This window comes from Coptis chinensis, chromosome 3 (assembly GCF_015680905.1).
Source record: "Coptis chinensis isolate HL-2020 chromosome 3, ASM1568090v1, whole genome shotgun sequence".
NCBI lineage: Eukaryota > Viridiplantae > Streptophyta > Magnoliopsida > Ranunculales > Ranunculaceae > Coptis > Coptis chinensis.
In genome coordinates this window covers 122292274-122311421 of record NC_141458.1, presented here as the reverse complement: position 1 = coordinate 122311421, position 19148 = coordinate 122292274, and the positions used below count along the sequence as shown (strand labels likewise).

At 36.8% G+C, this 19148-nt stretch overlaps 3 protein-coding genes across 3 annotated transcripts; 2 read left to right on the top strand and 1 right to left on the bottom strand.

The window, feature by feature from the left end:
- Window positions 1-693: 693 nt before the first annotated feature.
- On the bottom strand, window positions 694-5186 carry RCF3 (RNA-binding KH domain-containing protein). The gene is made up of 8 exons (XM_086597304.1): window positions 4378-5186; window positions 3155-3631; window positions 1930-2178; window positions 1580-1807; window positions 1403-1482; window positions 1199-1298; window positions 992-1109; window positions 694-908 (listed from the first exon to the last, which is right to left on the bottom strand). Exons 1-8 carry the CDS (start codon window positions 5050-5052, stop codon window positions 883-885), a joined length of 1953 nt encoding a protein of 650 aa, XP_086453430.1. The 5' UTR covers window positions 5053-5186; the 3' UTR covers window positions 694-882.
- A 3596-nt stretch (window positions 5187-8782) lies between these two features.
- KLCR1 (Tetratricopeptide repeat (TPR)-like superfamily protein) lies at window positions 8783-12024 on the top strand. The gene is made up of 3 exons (XM_086597301.1): window positions 8783-9674; window positions 10508-11403; window positions 11539-12024. The coding sequence occupies exons 1-3, from the start codon at window positions 8997-8999 to the stop codon at window positions 11771-11773; spliced, it is 1809 nt and encodes a 602-aa protein (XP_086453427.1). The 5' UTR covers window positions 8783-8996; the 3' UTR covers window positions 11774-12024.
- Window positions 12025-12881: 857 nt separating this feature from the next.
- LOC147513954 (protein gamma response 1) lies at window positions 12882-15333 on the top strand. Its single transcript, XM_086599587.1, has 4 exons — window positions 12882-13025; window positions 13105-13130; window positions 13339-14164; window positions 14552-15333. The coding sequence occupies exons 1-4, from the start codon at window positions 12998-13000 to the stop codon at window positions 15259-15261; spliced, it is 1590 nt and encodes a 529-aa protein (XP_086455713.1). The 5' UTR covers window positions 12882-12997; the 3' UTR covers window positions 15262-15333.
- The last annotated feature ends 3815 nt before the right edge of the window (window positions 15334-19148 follow it).

The following is a 19148-nucleotide window of genomic DNA, read 5'->3' as shown; positions in this document are numbered from 1 at the left end:
GACTATGGAGTCATGGACTATACCCTACTGCCACTGCCAACTTCTGGAATTCTGATAGACTAAAATACTAGAAAGGGTAATGAACTATGTACAATTAATCAATTGGAACAATTTACTATTTTTTTTGACCAATTTATATAATGTACTATCTGAGCAATTGACATAACGACTATAATTCAGGCCAAATTAAAAATTAGCCGGTAATTAAATACAATTAAAAAACAACCCTGAATTGAAATTTGACAATGTAAATTCAAGATCAATTCAACATCAATTGAAATTTTCACATTTTCAGGTGAAAAAAATCCTAATTTAAATCTTATTTTACTTCAACTTAAATTGAATTTTGCTTAAATTGGTCCACAAAGATATACTGATTCGAGTACCTTCTTAGTTTATGATACTAATTTGCATAAATTGGTCAGTTGAGAGCATTTTGTGATTTGCCTACGAAAAAGCATCCCTTTACCTACTTAAAAGCTAAGGCAAAATGACTTCATAGTTTATAGATGACTGGTGTTATTGTTTAGGTCAGCTTGAAGGGGAGATGATTCAACTTTTAAAATCCAGTAGTTTTATATAAACAGGCCTAAAACCCATGCTCTTTTGTTTATATGGACGGGGCTATTTTCTCTCCGCAGTTTCACTATCGAACAAAAAAAGAGATATCTCACGGAAAAAAACAGAGAGAGAGAGGACAACCTTGCCTCTACATTGAGTCTTGAACTGTAAATCAACAAAACAAAACATAAAACCCTTCCATACAAGGAAAAAAGGAACAGGAAACTCCAACACCCTGCTGCATCGAAGAAATAAATTACTATTCGAGAACAGGAAACATATATGAACACTTCATGATGCTTTCCCACGCTCCTCATAAAATCAGCTTGAAGGGGAATCTTCTTGTGCTGGAAAAAGAAAAGCAAAATGGTAACTCTGGGTTGATGAGATTGAGGTGTGGTATGAATAAGCAATGAACTGGATAACTTACTGCTCAAAATGAACCCCTGAAGCAGGCTCTGTGCTCTCTCAGCCTGCTCTGGAGTACCAGACATTTTAATGATCTTCTGAGTTCCCTCTTCAACAAGAACAACACTCGCTCCTGACAACTGTTGACATTTAAGAAGGAAATGAAATACAAACAATTGGTGGGCAGTAAACAAACAAAGTAAAGACAAAATGTAAGAAAGATAATTACCTCGCTGATCTGAGCAAGCTTGTTTCCTGAAAGCTTGGTGATTGCATGTTCTGGTACGACAACTTCCAGGGTACTTCTAGTAACAAGAGGCACAGACAATCTGATTGGCAAATAAAAAAAAAAAAGAGAATGTATACATCAGTGTGAGATTAGGGGAAAAGCGTGCTATGGTGGAAGTCGCCAACGAAAGTAACAATTTATCACCTGTTAAGACCACTTGATGCATCTTCAAGAGCATCATTGTCCCTCTGGTCCACTGAATTACTGCCAGATGCTCCAGCATCCTACAGTCGGGAGTAATTCTTTTCAAGAACCACTAAGGTAAAAAGCATCTCATCACAGATAATAAGGGATATATCCTAATCTATCTACTAGGATCACCTTAGATGGCCAAGAAGGTGTTGCTGTAGGTGCGCTTCGATAGCCTGCAGTTGGATTTCTGCTGGGTGATCCAGCCTCGGGTACAGACATTCCCGTGTTATGATCTGGAAGAGTGTTTGACGATGGTGGCAAATCCTTTGAAAATGAAACTTCACGACATACATAATCTCGTAGCCTAGAAGTTATCTCAACAAGAGCAACTCGAGCTACCCTTATCTCACCTACAATCTGTCAGTACCAGTAATTAGAAGAAATGACCTTGTACCGCAAGAATACCAAAGAAATGGCATTGCATACAGAGAAAATGGATAGCAAATAAAGAAAGCTGACCAATGCAGATAATTACAAACCTGTACAAGCTCATCAGCTCCCACAGCACCCAAGGGAAGTTCTTCTCGTGGTATGATTTGTATATTTGCACCAGTTTGTTTGTTCATCTCAAACAACCACCCCTCCTGCCTCTTTAAACATTCAATTTCAATGGACGGAACAATTAACCTTGTTGTTACAATATTATCTTTTTCTGGATCAAGATCAACAATTTGAGTCTGGATATGCAGCAGGGCTTCTTGAGCTGGAAACAAGTCATCATTGGGATCCTAGCATATATACACAGGAAAAGAAAAAAAAAATCAATGTTGCTCAAAGATAATATACAAAAATTCATACATCTTCCTGGCATATATGTAGTTATGTTCCGCGAATAAGAGATAGCAACATTTGCAAGGGAACATAGTCTTCAGAGCATTCTTATTTTCATCAGTTAGAAGATAAAAGACTAAAAAATGACATCCAGTGCATAAGAAGATCAACTATTGAATGAACTAATACTCTAATACCAAGTGTTTAGGAAAAAGTCTAAATACCGGCGTGCATGCTCATCTCCCTAATTTAAGGATTGATTGTATTATGCTTTGCTAATAAGATAATCTTTTGGGTTGTGCCTGATCAAATAAAAGAAGAGGCAGGCCGCTGGATTAGCAGAGGCAAAATTCCTTCTATGTTGGAATTCATTAAACATGAAAAGAAAGAGAATTTTGTCATCTCAAAATTGAGTACCCCAGAGTATCAATAAGATCAACAAGATCACTGATAACATTTGTAATAGAATGTTGAGAACACAATTCATCAAAATTCTGGATAAGGCAAAACTACACTATGCAACTACCAATTAGGTAAAACTTCAGTTAGGTTATAGCTCATAGTCATAGATAAGTCCATGAAGAGCTTGAAGAGTGACATTTGGACCTAACATCAAGTACTAAGGATAAGAGAGGTCTCGAAATAAGCTCGCAAACAACAAGAATATTTTACCCAACTGAACGATACAGATTTCTCATATCAGATGAGATGAAAATGACAAGCCGTAGTGCCACGCACCAGTATAGTGAAAACGGAACACTGACTGAGGAGACCTTGACTATGGAATACAGTTGAAAAAGGTTACCAGGAATCATCTTAGAAAAGCCAAAGGAAAGGCATTTCCAAAATGGCAGAATTCTCGAATTATCTGTTAATCACTTTAAATTTTATCAACGTCTATTGATTATAAGACAAAAGAGATTAGGTCAGTACCTCATCAGAAGAGATAATAATTATTCGTTCATCTGATCCTGGCTCAGGATCCATAATCTTGATGTCAACACCAACATCATTTCGAAGCAGTTCCATAATGCCATCAGTCTCTCCCATAACTTTATTAACCTTTTCATTAGGACAGAGTATTTGAAACACAATATCTTGACCAGAATATGGCTGCACTTGATTTCCCATGGTTGTTGTTTTAGATTCAAATGCATGGCCTGATGAACGTGAATTATAGTTATCCGTTCTCACATTGGTCAAGCCAGAAGAAGGTTGTAGATTGAAAGAGGGTCCATCCAGCCCACGGGGAATATTCTGCATGTGAGGAGCAAAACCTTCATCAGGAAAGAACCGCTCGGGTGAATGCCCTCGTCCTTGGAAATTACTGCGATCACGAAGTTGGCTTTCTCTTAAACGTGATGATATAATTAATAAAGCGTTCTTCACGGAGTCAAGATGCCCTATAACCTGCAAGAAGAGAATTTTGTCATGCAAAACAATATCACACCAAATCATCAATATATTGTTAGTGTCTTTTGCGATGAGATAACAGTAGTATTTAAAAACATCTCCTAAACCATAACCAGAAGGTAGAGTGCATAAAACAAGTTCGTTACAGTAAGGAGAAATTGAAGATTTCAACCACTGTGAAGGAAATGGCTCTACGATTCTGTTAGAACGGAAATAATGAAGAAATGATATAATGCATCTTTTTGCCCAAGAATAGTTATAACCGCAGAAAAACTGCATATCGAAGAAAAGGCAAATGGATAAAAACCTCACACTACCTCTCGATATGCATATACTTCCATATGCATTTTGTCAATTTTTCCCCATATGACCATATTAATCTTGCAGCAGCCTGTCCAATTCAACTTTAACAGTTCAACAGTTCAGGCATTATATTATCACACAGTTTCCAACTAAGAAACATTTGATTATTGTTTTTACTCTTTAACCTTTTAGACTTCAAACCATCACTGGAGACATAGTTAGCTTCAGATTTCACATCTTCCCTGTTCAGAAAAGACGGTAAGAATGTGCTTGAAAGAGGGTTCCTCCGTGCTTTCAGATACCAATGCCATTTCAGGACTTTCTTGTCAAGGGATCAAGTCATTTGCAGTATTATTAGGCCATCAATTGCTTTCACAAACAGACAAGTCTCAAAATTAATGTTAACTAGGGAACTAATTACTGTGGAAGGCAGTAAATACCTGCACTATTTCCTCCGACATTGATACACATTGAGGTATAGTATGATCTCTTGGAAGTACTCTAATTTGAGTTTTGGTCTCAATCCTCATTTGTTCAATAATCTTCCCTCCTTTCCCCAAAATACAACCTACATTAGCCTTAGCCACAACAAGTCTAGTAGCAACACGATTCCCACCACGACCATAATCTTCGTCATCATCACCAACATGGAATCCAAATCCAAATCCAGGTTCACTCTCAATTATCCTGTCATGTATCATAAACAAAGCCTCCTGAGCAGGAGAGAAAGGCGGTACACGTCTGTCGGCATCACGACGCTGAAAGTCAGTAATCTCAATAACCCTCTCTTCATCACCAGGAATCAATTGATGAACATTGATCCAAGCACCAGTCTCTTGTCGTATTGCCTTAATTATACTACCGGATTTTCCGATAACACCACCTGCTTTAAGGTCATGACATAGAATCCTGTAACTAATAGCTACACTAGATGAGTCCTGATGTTTAGGAAAACGTCCTCCCCCTCCCCCTCCCCCTCCCCCACCCCCACCACCCCCACGACGGTGGTGATTGTTGTTGTTGTTGTTATACCTGGGCTTATTTCTACCCATGGGTTGTTGAGAATCATAATCTTGGTCATAATAATACTTTCTCTTAGATCTCGATCTCTCCATATTAAATCTGATGAGATTCACAAGTTCACAGTGTACAAAGTTCAGAGTAAGTCAAAATCCAATCAGAAGTTTACTAACTTCAGATCGGATTGATAAGCTCAAGGTCAAACAAGTAAGTTCAGGTGCCGATTCAATCTGTGCATAGGGTTTTTGGCGCTCAAAATGTTTGTTGAAATTACTCAGAGAAAAAGAGAGACTACAATGCTGGGAATGTATGAGTGACAGCAGCCCCAGTCAAGAAATTATACACACCACCTCCTCTCTATTTATTAGGGTTTTCCGTGGTCTATTTTCTCGAATCTGACTCACTTTACTTTTCTCAGTTTTCTCTGGATAGATTTCTGTGTCTCTTTACCGCACCTTTATTTAGTTGGATTTTAAGATTTTTTTTTTTCTTTCCCAAGGTAGTTAAGTTGAATATTTCGTATTTAATGATTATTTAAAAAAAAAGGGTAAATTAGTGATTGCCCCCAGTTTTAAAAATTGGTTTTGCCATGTCTCTACATAATAATTTAATTCGGATTATCTCCACATTCTAACTTTCCGTCAGTCAAACAGTTAGTCTTGATGTTTGACTGACGGAAAGTTAGAATGTGGAGGATAATCCAAATTAAATTATTATGTAGGGATATCGCAAAACCAATTTTTAAAACTGGGGCAATTGCTAATTTAAAAACACAATATTTGGGTATTTTAATTTTTCAAAATAAATTAAAATTGGGTTGGCTTAACTGCAGCCACAGAAAAGTCAACTCAGTTCTCATCTCATAGACACTGTGTATGTCAATGGTCAGTGTCCCACTCTCGCATTCGGTGAGGTTTAGTTTTCTAAATCCTAGACTTAATTATAAGGGCTGGCGTATGCAGGGGTCAAAGGACTTATTAGAGCATCTCTAGGAATTATCGGAAAAAAAAAAAAAAACATCTCTAGGTGGATACCAAACAACTATTTTGCTTAACAAATTTGGTAACAAAAAACAATTGGTTGCAAATTGCTTCCAAGTTTGTGGATACAGCCACCCACTTCAATTTGGCAAACGGTTTGCACAAAACTGTATTCAACTGGGGTGTGTAAAAGCCGCCGCTTATGTACTTTAAACTTAAAAAAAGACGATATAGTGAATATAGGAAAATCTTGTGCTTTGAAGACTCAGTCCCAAGGGCTATGGACAGAAGTTTTTCTCATTATTGAGCAGACCACAAAACTTGTAACCGTGGGAGTCTATGTCATAAACAAATATTCTTTTATCAACACACTGCTAAAAAAAAATTGGACACATTAGCATTTTAGTTCAGGCAAAATTGCTAAAACCAATTTATGTACCAACACATTTTTTCGATATTTTCGGTTTTTATATTCGCAAAACTTGTCCCGTGCATTTCAATTTATTTTATTAAAAAAAAAACAAACATTCAAACGGGAATAGTTGTCTTGTATGTCCCTAATTTTTGTTGCTACAAAAAATAAAGCATTGAAACAGGCAAAACTTAACCCGTTCAAAAAATGTCAAAACTTCTATAAACTTAATGAAATTTTTTATTACAACCATTTTTATTTTTTATTAAAAAAAATGCCAAAATTTATGAACGGCAAAACTTGACCCGTCCACCATCTGGACAGCTAAAGTTGACCCGTATGAGTGGCTGTTAAATTTTATGAGTATTTTAATTGAAAAATTTAACAATTGCTGAGATAAAACAGATGTATGGTAAGACATTGGTGAATGAAAATGCTAGAAAATTTACTACTTGTCACATTGGCAATCAAAAATAGCAACGCATTGATGATACTCTAAGTAAAGCTCCAACTCAAAAAACAACTATCATAATAGATGGTGCAAAACTTACAAAAAACAAAAAGTAAATTAAACACATAGGTAAATTTGTAATCGTTTAATCGTCTCAATTTATTTTTCGTAATATTTTTTTTGCCGACAAAATATATATTTTTTTTTTTATTCCTCTCCTTTAAAGAACGCGCCTCCACCTACAATTTTTTTTCATACGACGTTTTTTTGTTTTTCCGATTTTGCCCTTGCTAAACACTATTATTACAACCCATGCACCAATGCCATCCGAAATTTATATAATTTCATCGGAAATTCCGGACAAATTTTCACACTATTATTACAACCCATGCCACATCCTATGCCATCCGAAATTTCGACAATTCCATTTGAAATTTCGACAATTTAATCATAAATTTCGAACAAATTTTCATAAACTACTTATTACTTTATTATTATTTTATCCCGACAAATTTAACATATATAGTCTAAATTAGTGGGTTAGTGGTATAGTTAGCAATTTGTAATACAACAAAAATTTGATTCGAAAAATATTCGAATAAAATTTGAGCTTCATAAGAATTTGTTTTTTCAAATCGGATTAAAAAAAACGGAAATGGTAAAAGTTCGGTTTCGTAAGTAATTCGAATATAATACGAAACTAAAAATAAAAAAATACGATAAAACTTGACAACATACTCAGCAAATTTATAGTGAAAATACGAATAATTCACAAATTAATGATTTCTTGCCGTTAACGAATTATTCCGTATCATTGATAAAATAAATTTTTAAACGTTTTTCAAATTAAACGAATAATTCAGCCGAATTGCTAATTATGCTTAGTACGACTTTCTTACATCTAGATCAACAAATCGGGTCGGGATTCAAATTTGAATTTTGAAATTGGGGTTTTTTATCAACCCGATTGATTTCGATTTCGAATAGATAACATAAAATAAGTGAAAAAAAACAAAGGCACATCGCGCGTACCAAAATAGATTTCACTCTCATCGAGTGTTCCCATAATGCTAGTTTTTATAATTAAAATTTATGATTCTCTTCTCCCTTATATTCCCTTTTTCCCGCTAGAAATCAAACCCAAAGCTTATACCCAACGACCTTCCTCAACGCATGGTCCGCCCATTCAAAATTTGCAATCAAATTATCGAATGAGTAGTAAATATCAGTGTTCTAAAAAACGCTAGGTGATAGTTGAGCGGTGGGAGAGCGCCTAGCGCCCAGGCCTTCTAGGCAGTGCCTAGACGGGCTAGGTGGTTTTTTTTCGTAATATATATAGCAATACACACCTATACTATAAGAAATAAAGAAAATCAATCATTTACAATAATTCAAAAAATAAACACAAACAAATATATTTATTATAAAAATGCGTAATAGTTGAAGAATATCGATTTCATATAAAAACATACTCTTTGTTATAGTGACATATAATTTACATTAGACTTCAGTCTTTTAAACTCATTCAAATCTTAAGTCTATATGGGCTTTTAATTTTCGACATTTAATCATTAAAAAAAAAAATTTGACTGGACCGCCTAATTGGTCCGCCTAGTCGGTCAACCGATTTTTAAAACGATTTGGGCCTAGGCGAGTCGGTTGGGCATCGCCTAGGTGGCCGGTTGAACTCGGGCTTAAATTCTTAAAAGCCCAATCTATCCAGAGTTGCACCAATGCACCCTACTCTCGCACTGAAGTATTGACAGAAAAAGTCAAATAGTGTAGGCGACAGTGTGACATGTTGGTAGGACCGTCGGACAACCACTTCTACAAAGTACAAATTGGCATTTCGGACATTGTTATAAAATCCAAGTGGCATTATCTGGTAGATCAAAACAGAATCTTCTAACGTTAAGCTGGATGGATAGACCAGCTAAATAAACTAAAAAAGAGAAGCAATCAACACGAGTATAGAAAGAGTTGGAAAGATGATGATAGAATAACATAATAATAATAATTGGTCAAGAAAAAAAAAAAAAAAAAGAAGAAGTTTTGCTCAAGCAACCCAACCATCACAACAAATCCCACCCAACTTCACACTTTCTCTAACTTTTAATTCCTTTTTTGTAACTTGTAACTCCCTCATTCAATAACTCACTCTAAAAAAAAGTCCAAACCTCAATTCTTTCAACAAAAATGCCAGGTTTAGTTTCACTAAAAACTCCACCAGAATCACAACCACTTCAAATTCTAATCCCAGAAACAACAAATCAAACTAATAATGAAATCCAAACACCCAAAATCAGATCTCCAATCCCAAACAAAAAACAACAAACACCCTCTCCATCATCATCCTCAAAACCCAGACCATCACCAAACAAAAAAACCCGAACACCTGAAAAGCCGAAAATAATAGACGAATCCTCACTAGACAACCCGGATCTAGGCCCATTCTTGTTAAAACTAGCTAGAGACACAATTGCATCAGGTGACAGTCCAAACAAAGCATTAGACTACGCAATTCGAGCTTCTAAATCATTTGAGAGATGCACTGGTGTGAACAATGAACCATTGAGTTTGGAATTAGCCATGAGTTTACATGTCGTTGCTGCTATTTATTGTAGTTTAGGAAAATTTGAAGAAGCGGTACCGGTTCTTGATCGGGCTATTAAGACTGTAGATGTTGGGAAAGGAGAGAATCAAGACCATGCACTTGCTGCTTTTTCTGGGTATATGCAATTAGGTGATACGCATTCTATGATTGGACAATTGGATCGTTCGATATTGTGTTACGATGCTGGGTTAAAGATTCAGATTGAGGCTTTAGGTGAAACAGATCCAAGAGTTGCAGAGACTTGCAGGTATGTGGTAACGGTAAAAGTTATCTTTTCATTTTTTTTTTTTTTTTTTGTTACTGTAGGTGTAAGTTAGTGTATTGGTTTCTGGGGGCACGTGTTGTTGTTACCTGCTGGCCAAAATGTCTTCTAGCCAGTAGGGACTGGTGGACTGGAGAGGGTTGTTATTTATTTTCTGCTGGCAAGTGGGGCTGTTTTTTTTTTGATAAAGATAGTTATTTATTTATTGCATAACAATGCGGGATGTAGACACACCCTGCATATTGCGTTTTAAGCTATTTACAACAAACTGAGATATTAATTTCTTGTCTAGGCCAAGGGAATTCAGCTTTTCTAAAATATATATAAGAGATATCGAGATATTGATCAATAAAATTGTATCAATGAGAACTCCAAAGTCCAAACACACTATAATTGGATTGAGCATTTCAAATGCATACGAGGAAACTCTTCCTCAAGTACTTTGCTGTTTAATAATTGCCTTCGACAGGTGTACTTGTTGGCTGGTCATTGACACTCTTATGGTATACACTGAATTAATAGAGTTTAGGAATAATGGCTCATCGGAAGAACTTGTCAAGTGCTTTAAAACACACACCATGTTATCAAAAACCAACTCGGGAGATAGTGCATTGGATCGTTGTGATCATTTTGTATACTTTTTCTCTAATTGAAGAATAAGAACAGTATATGTTCATATTAACACATTTTTTTTCCGGTAATTAATATTAATACCAAAAAGCTATCCTCTTCAATTTTTGTTGTATTAATAGTCATGGTTTTTCTGGGACTAAAATTAATTCTTATTCATACCTAAGGCAACTGATAAAAATAACAGGTACTTGGCTGGAGGCCCATGTTCAAGCTATGCAATTCGATGATGCCGAGGTTCTCTGTAATAAAACACTGGAAATCCACCGGGAGCACAGTGCACCGGCATCCCTGGAAGAAGCTGCTGACCGCAGGTTGATGGCCCTCATCTGTGAGGCAAAGGGGGATTATGAATCTGCCCTTGAGCACCTTGTTCTTGCCAGCATGGCTATGATTGCCAATGGCCAAGAAAATGAGGTAGCTGCTATTGACATTGGTATTGGAGACATTTACCTGTCTCTTAGCCGCTTTGATGAAGCTGTCTTCTCCTACCAGAAGGCCCTGACAGTTTTCAAATCCACCAAGGGAGATAATCACCCTTCCGTTGCATCAGTCTTTGCCCGCCTTGCGGATCTTTATTACAAGACGGGGCGGCACCGAGAGTCTAAATCTTATTGTGAGAGCGCCTTAAGAATATATGCAAAGCCTGTGCCAGGGACCACAGGAGAGGAGATTGCCAGTGGGATGATGGAAATATCTGCCATATATGAAGCTGTGGACGAGCCGGAGGAAGCACTAAAACTCCTTCAAAGGGCAATGAAATTGTTGGAAGACACGCCTGGCCAGCGAAACACGATTGCAGGAATTGAAGCACAGATGGGTGTGATGCTTTACATGGTTGGAAGACACAGAGAGGCTTGGAACTCCTTTGAGAGTGCTGTAGCAAAACTGAGAGCCAGTGGAGAGAGAAAATCTGCATTCTTTGGTGTGGTACTGAACCAAATGGGATTGGCTTGTGTACAGTTGTACAAGATTGATGAGGCCGCTGAATTGTTTGAAGAAGCAAGAGGGATACTCGAACAGGAGTGTGGCCCATGTCATCCAGATACGCTTGGGGTCTATAGCAATCTCGCAGCAACTTATGATGCCATGGGCAGGTGAGGTTTCCTTCAGCTCTTCCACACCTCTATATTCTTCTGTTCGAGTATCGTATGACATTTTAAGGCAGTTGTTTCATTGGTTAGAGCCTAGAGGTACTTGTAGACTTATACTTAATTGAATTATTATTGCAGGGTAGAAGATGCTATTGAAATCTTGGAGTATATCCTTAAGGTGAGAGAAGAAAAACTTGGGACGGCAAACCCTGATGTTGAGGATGAGAGGAAAAGGCTGGCTGAACTTCTTAAAGAATCTGGCAAGTCTAGGAACAAAAAAACGAAATCACTGCAAAACCTACTAGGTTCTAAATCTCAGAGGGGGAAGAAAGAAGCAAAGAAGAAGTGGACTAGCCTGGGTTTTAAATCTTGAGGAAGAGTCTCCTTTTATCACTCGTTCATTTCTCTCTTTGTAACATAGCAGAAGAATGTGTAAAGGGTCAGATATTTGGTTTGTCCATGCTGTCGAGTTTCGAGATTTTTTTTTTAAAACTTTTACACCCCCTCCCCCGGTTGTTTTGTTTTTCCCTCGTTTGAGTATTTGTTTGTGATCTTGAACCTGTTTGGTGCAAAATAAGGTCCAGATTTGACGAGTAGTTTAATAAATGTTAATTGTTTGCTGTTTGTCAGGCTTACTATGTGTTTTTTTAAAAAATAATATTTATGTATATAAGAATCTAATACTAGGAGGCAATGTATATTAATTTGTGACTAAAATAGATAACCGGTCGGAAGGGAACAAAGGGAGTGGAGTGCCTTGGTGCACAGTATTACTTCTATCATTGTGATTGAACTTTTTACTCATAAACTGAGTAACTTCATTTCATAATTTTTTAGTGGCTAACTAATGTTCTACAAATAAAACCTGCCTAAGAAGGTGAACATAGGTTTACCAGTTGGCTTATCTAACCTGAACCCAAATTTTAGACCAAGTTGACATACATAGTCCTAAGGTAGCTCACGCCTGCAATGACGAGCTCCATCACCTCCAAGGGTCGCCAAGACATTACCATTCTGGTTAGCCTGACAAGTGACAAGAGATCTAACAGATATATTAGTGACAAACAAAATAAATATCAAAAGGAAAGGTTCTAGATGCATATTTTATTTTGATACTTAAATAAACTCAAAATCGTTAGAGCATTTATAAGTTTCGGATTAGGCTAATATTTTGCAGATACGATCTCCTAACTATTCTAAATATTGTCATAAATAATCAAAAAAATAAAAAAAATTCCAAACTTGCCAAATGTAGTTAACAATTTACAAAATTTGGCTAATTATAGACTGTTCATTTTCACCATTTTTGATACTATATTTAGTAAGTTTAGAAATTTTTGATTATTTGTGAGAATGTTTAAAATAGTTAGGAGATCATATCTACAAAATATTAGTCTAATCCGAAACTTGTAAATGACTAACGATTTTGAATTTGTTTCCGTGTCAAAATAAAATAAGATAAAATATGTCCTGAACCCTCTCCATATCAAAAGTCAAAATAACTCTCGGTCTAAAACACAAAAAACAGAAGACGTCAATTTTTACAACTCTTTTTCCCGCGCTTAATTTTTTTTCTTATAACTACTTGAATTCATCAATGGAGCCAAAATCTGAAAACGTTCAAGGTAAAAAAAAACCAAAACCCTAAATTCCCAGTTTTTTTTTGTTATCTAACTTGTTGATTCTTCCCTGTTCTGGTTTCAGGTATTGTTTCCAACTTCTTAAACGAGGTGAGATTGACATCATCTCTTTCTAGTAATTCATTTGTATACATTTCTGATTATGATGTCTTTTTAGGATTTGAAACATTTTTAGGATTTGGTTTTATTTTGAATGTGGATGAAATTGAAAATCTTGCCTAGTAAATGTATGAGATAGGGTCATAAAATTCCATTTTTTATTTTCTCATTGAAATTTCCATATGTTGCGGATTTACAGGCCTCTCCACAGATAGAGTATTTCATTGATGATGATGATGCTAAGTATTTCTCTGGTCTCAGTACCATAATGGTGGCTACAATTCAGGAAGTGAAAGATAGAATCTCTCAGATTGAATATATTTTTTGTGGCCAGCTCTTTCCAAGTTCCCAATCGAGGTCGAAAAGCTTGCAGAAACAGTTTGCTGAGGCTATGAAAGCTGCAGAAGGCCGGTGGAGAAAGAAAGAAGGGTTTTTGTTACACCAGATTGAAGACCTTCAGCTTGAAAAGATTAGAGCCCTTGAAGAAAAGACAAAATCACTGACTGATGAGACCATGAAGGATGCAGAAAATGACTGGAAAAGGAAGGAAAGTCTTCTCCTTCTCCAAATGGAAGAGCTTCGTCGAGAAAAGCAACAAAACCTAGAAGAAAACCAATGTTTGGTTGCTTCTCTGAAAGAGCAGAAGACCAAGTTAATGGATAAAGAGCATCTGTTCAGTGAGTGTGAAATGGAGAAGAAGCTTCTTTTGACCAAACTAGAAAGTCAACAAAAGAATGATGATGTTGCCAAACTTCAATGGCAGCTCAAGCAAATGGCTGAAGAAATAGCGGAGGGGAAGCAATTAAAAGAAAATTTAGAGCAACAGATTGTAGTGAAAGACCATGAGATGGTGACAGAGAAGAATAAACGAAGAGATTTAGTCGATAGTTACAAAAAGTTGAAATCTCAATACAAATTTCTCTGCAATAAATTTGGTCTTAACACAGAGAACTCGCATCCCGGCAACAGAATGGAAGAGGAAAGCCCTTTACCAAGCCGACAGAAGAACGCAAGGATTTCCAATGGTAAGAGTACTATTTTCTACTTGGTTATGCAAATGAATATTCATTCTGTCAAGTTTCTTTCCTCGGACTGTGCTTCAGCTATGATCTTTTATGTGAATGGATGAGCTTCGCTCATCTTAATTCTATTGAATGTTAAAGTTCAGACTTTCAGACATTTTCCTTCTGAAGTAAACCATTTCTAGTGATGGTGACGCTGTATGCTTGCCCATTATAAATGTGTTTGCAAAGCAAGTTACAACCATCATCCGTGCCTTACCTCATCTAACGGAGTTCAGCAAAAATAGAGCAACAGTTTTAGTCTATCTTGAACTGCATGATCTGTCTTTATATCTTGTATTGCTATTTGTATCAATAACATTGCAATAATCTTTCTTTTTAACCTTACAGATCCTAAACATGAAGATCCTCAAACCTCTGGCATTGCGTTTAAGATGAATGAAACGGATGGCAGCAGTTTACTGGATAAAACCAACAATGGCCCAGTATCCAGGTTAAGTGGAAACTCAAGTATCAAATCCCCTTCTGCATCCAGTTCTCATCCTCTCAAATCTGCTGTTACTATAAAATCTGAGCCACTTGCTGGCACTAAACGATCAGCCCCATGCTGGCGAGAAACCCGTTCACGTCAAGAAGCAGGGGGTATTGATCCACATGATGATTTTCTTGACACTCCAATAGAGAATACCAGGGGAAATTTGAACAAAGCTCAAAATGAAGAAGTGCATGATTGTCCTGCTCCAGCTCCAAAAGATATGAATGTTGATAGCTCGGATGATGAAACACAAGACATGGGCATGGGTGCGGAACTTGTCCCTCAAAAGCAGCGAATTTCAATTACAAAGGCAGGGGATAGAAATTTCAAATATGTAGAGCCTGTGAGGAAGAAAAGTGAGAGGGAGAATCTGAAAGGATTCGAGTGCAAGCAGTGCAAAAAGTTTTATGATGCTGTTCTTCCAAATAATGGTAAGAATGGTGAGAACAACAATACTAATTCTCGTTGTGAGCATCATGATGGTGTATCTAGGCATCGTTATAGGTATCTTCCTCCTTCAACTCCTGAAGGATTTTGGAATATTGGTTTCGAGTCTGAGATGTGAACTTTATTATTTCAAACAATGATTTTTGTCAATGCCCAGATATATTGATGCATCATGATTAATGTTTCAGAACGTGTTGTTTGAACTTAGATTAATATGAAACTTGCAACTTGTGTTGGGTTGAATTGCATCAAGGGATTACAAGAACCAGAAGAAATGCATTAGAATCTTTTTCATAACTTATCAATGTGCACAACTTAGATTAATATGTAACTTGCAACTTGTGTTGGGTTGAATTGCATCCAGGGATTACAAGAACCGGAAGAAATCTTTTTCACAACTTATCAATGTGCACCAAGACCAGTTATATACCACTTGGCGAGATTAGAAATGCAGTAGAATCTTTTCGCAACTTATCCGTGTACTGTGTACACAATAATCCCCTTGCTTTCCTGTTGAGATTTTTATGTAAACTAACTCTTGCAATGACCTTAAGGTCGAACTCAGAGTCTCAGACACTCAGACTGTGTTTGTGAATGTCAATGATTTCCTTCGCCAGTTCGCCCTCTGTATGCTCCTATTTTAGACCGTTCTTATCATTTTTTTCTCAGATTAATTTGTCCACTTGAGTACTTGACAAGTTGTTATATTTTGGATAGAATATCAGCCTTAAAGCATATGACAATTTCTAATCTCCTTGTCTTAAAATCTTCTAAGATAATTGACGTTGAAATTCAAACGAAGGACAGTCTATAACCATATAGGTGATCCGATTTCCTAACCGAGTATCTCCAAGTATGACAAAGCTTATGAAGCTGATTTTGACACAGATAATTCTCTTTGGAGAAGCTGATTGTAACTAAACCAGTTAATACATAAGTATTAATAGTGAAAATGCATCTCGAATGTTACAATGATTTATATGCCTAGCGGAGAGATTTTATATAGCTTACATCTTTTTAAAACAGACTTCATAAAAGATGAACAAAATCTCTGCGGTAACACTTATTCTTCTTATTTAGTGGCTAAAGATGAGGAGATGATGACCAAATCAAGGGACCTTGGCACCGCCACTACCTCTTCCTCTCCTTGGATCATGCTTCCGGTTGGCTCCTCCATAGTCATAGTCCAATATTATGTCGACAGCCATAAGCCTTCTCGTCGTCATTTTTGTAATAACCTTCAAAACACAGTTCGTAGTTAAGTCAGTACTAAGGCCAACTCTAAAAAACATGCATTACTATCTTTTTTCAGGAAACCTTTATCCCTTTCTCGCTTCAATCTTTTTTTTTTCTCCTCCTACTAGAAAACACCAATTCCTCTTGCATCTCTAGATTTAACATCTACGGCCTATGGAACAATATATTTTGATTTTTAGCATGCATATTTGTTTATAGTTGTATTGACATTAACAAGCTAGTAACCAGAGGCCCGCTTTGCTTCACCATAATAGGCAAAACATAAAGATAAGCGTAAATGCATGGTCGATCGATCATTAAGCTACCTCACGAACAGGATACACGGTCCTCGTCCCATCGCCAAAGCTATCCACTTTGCCTACAAGATATAGAGTAAACGTGAACCTAGCTTATAATATTACGTAAGGTAGAAGATGACCGTAAGAAATCACTCACCTGAAAATGTCAGAAAAAGGAGTAGGAGCAGAAGAAAAAGCTCTCGACTGAGGGAGGCATGAAAATGCTGCTGTTTGGGGTTCTGAGACGGGAGGGTGTCCTTTTATCTTTGCTGGTGGAGGGATGGGGAGAATGGGGCCTTTGTCATGTTGCATCCCACTCAACAGCCTTGTAGAATGATGATGAACTTCAATACCACAGGCATAAGCTCAAAGTCAACTGCACTACCTCCTGCTGTATCCAAAAGATTAAACATCCTTTTCTATCCACCAATATAAGATGTATATAATCGGTGCATGGCTTCAAGTCTGCCATTTTCAGCTTGAACTGTTAATTTTTCCACTTTTTTATATTTGACTTCATGCTTTCAGCCTTTTTCTTCTTTTGGAATTCAAAATATAAAGATACCTACCCACTAACATATACATGGACTGATGGGCAAATTGCTTTAGGCATATTATTACTTGGATGAATTCAGTCGTGAAAGGTGGTTCTGGTGGCCTTAATATCTTCATCTTAATATCGAATTAGTCTACAGTGACATGCACCAGAAGCTCCTCCTTATATTACACCTGCAGGAAACCGGTGAAGTGTACCAACACAGTGAGAATTAAAATATAAAAGGAGAACGGTGACACAAGCAGTGTCTGAGTCTGTCCAATTTTGATCTAAAATGTAGATGACAAGATATGTAATGGCTAGTAGGCAATTCATCAGAATGCAAGGTGACCCATTTAATTAAGGGGAATGAGAGGATAAAAGACCAACATTTAAACTAGTTAATAATATAATTAGATAAAGGTTTAGCTTAATCATGCGAAATGGGACAAACTTTCCTAAAGCTAGAAAAAAACTAATGCGACAAATTGATTAACCTACTAATCCTATATTCATCAGTACAATTAACTCAAAGTTGTCTGGAAAATCAAAGAAAAGTCTGGTTGACCTTGGGAGACGCAAAACGGGCGGACCAAAGAAAAGGTTCAGGCCCAACCCAAATCATATTTGATATTTTGAGTCCAAGTCCGCCGAGTCTTTAACACGATTCGGGTTCCCCAGTCTAAGAATAAAAGTTACTAAAATCATATTTGATATTTTGAGTCCAAGCCCTGCCAGTCCTATTGGGCAAGTTCGATTCGTCGAAGCCTAGGTCCATTAGCAATACATGAGAATTGTTATTTCTTGTGAAGAAACACAATACTAACCAATATGGCTTCCAATTTTCTATTTCAACTTTTAGTAAATATAATGATATATTAATAATATTAAATATAAAACACATAAACTATTATAGATTTGGTTGGGCCATTATCGGATCGGACATAGGTATGTCGGACTGGAGCTAAATTTAAAGTCTAAGTCCTTATCTTATCTGGTTCGGAGGGCTTGTCCCTGGATTAACAACCCTAAAGGAGGGATGGAGAGGGAGAATTGGAAGGGCGTGGAGAGTGGAGAGGGAGAAGGAAGAGTGGAGAGGGAAGTGGGAGAGATTGAAAGGAGGTGGAGAGTGGAGAGTGGAGAATGGAGAGGGAGAGAGAGAAGTTACTAACGAAGAGAAGAGATAAACATACAGAAACCAACCAAATGACATTTTGACCACATACCCACCTTTGGCCCAGAACATTCGCTCCGCTCACTTGATCAAGCTTTTAACTAGTACAACGAAAGCACTAAATTAATTCCAACTTGCTTAAATTAATCCCTGATATAGATTAATGCAAATGGAATATTTTAAGAAATAATGTGAATGGCATGGCAAGTAGGTACAAAAGAGAATTAGCAAGTAGTTTATTTATGCCGAGCCTCAACTCTTGATTATGTTCTCAAAGTAGTAAAACAAAATCGTTCTTCGTATACGTTACATAGACACTGAAATGAGCAAATATGACATCGAATAAGAGATAAAAGCAAACCCAGCAAGTAGAACAATTTGCTCAATCAACCATGGTTTGAAAAATGTCTACTATTAAGGTGGTTTAGCGAAAGACTCTACGGCTATGGCTGGCTTGTAAGAAGCAGTAACAGCCGTGGGTACTGTGCTATTTGCCTATTTCTTCTCCATGCTCATTGAGTTTCATTGCACCCACAACTCCTCCTCTTCCTATTTTCCAGATTTGTGCTTTATTCTAATAAATAAGATCAAACTTCCTATCAATCAGCACTTAGAATTGAGACCAATTCATGGTGGTCATCAAATCACAAAATACAAACCACACATTGCGAAGTTGACTACCTAGCTACCTTTCACATCTTTGAAATTCAAAGGCCTCTTATCATCATACAATGGTTTTGTCAACAAAAACAAATGTGTGC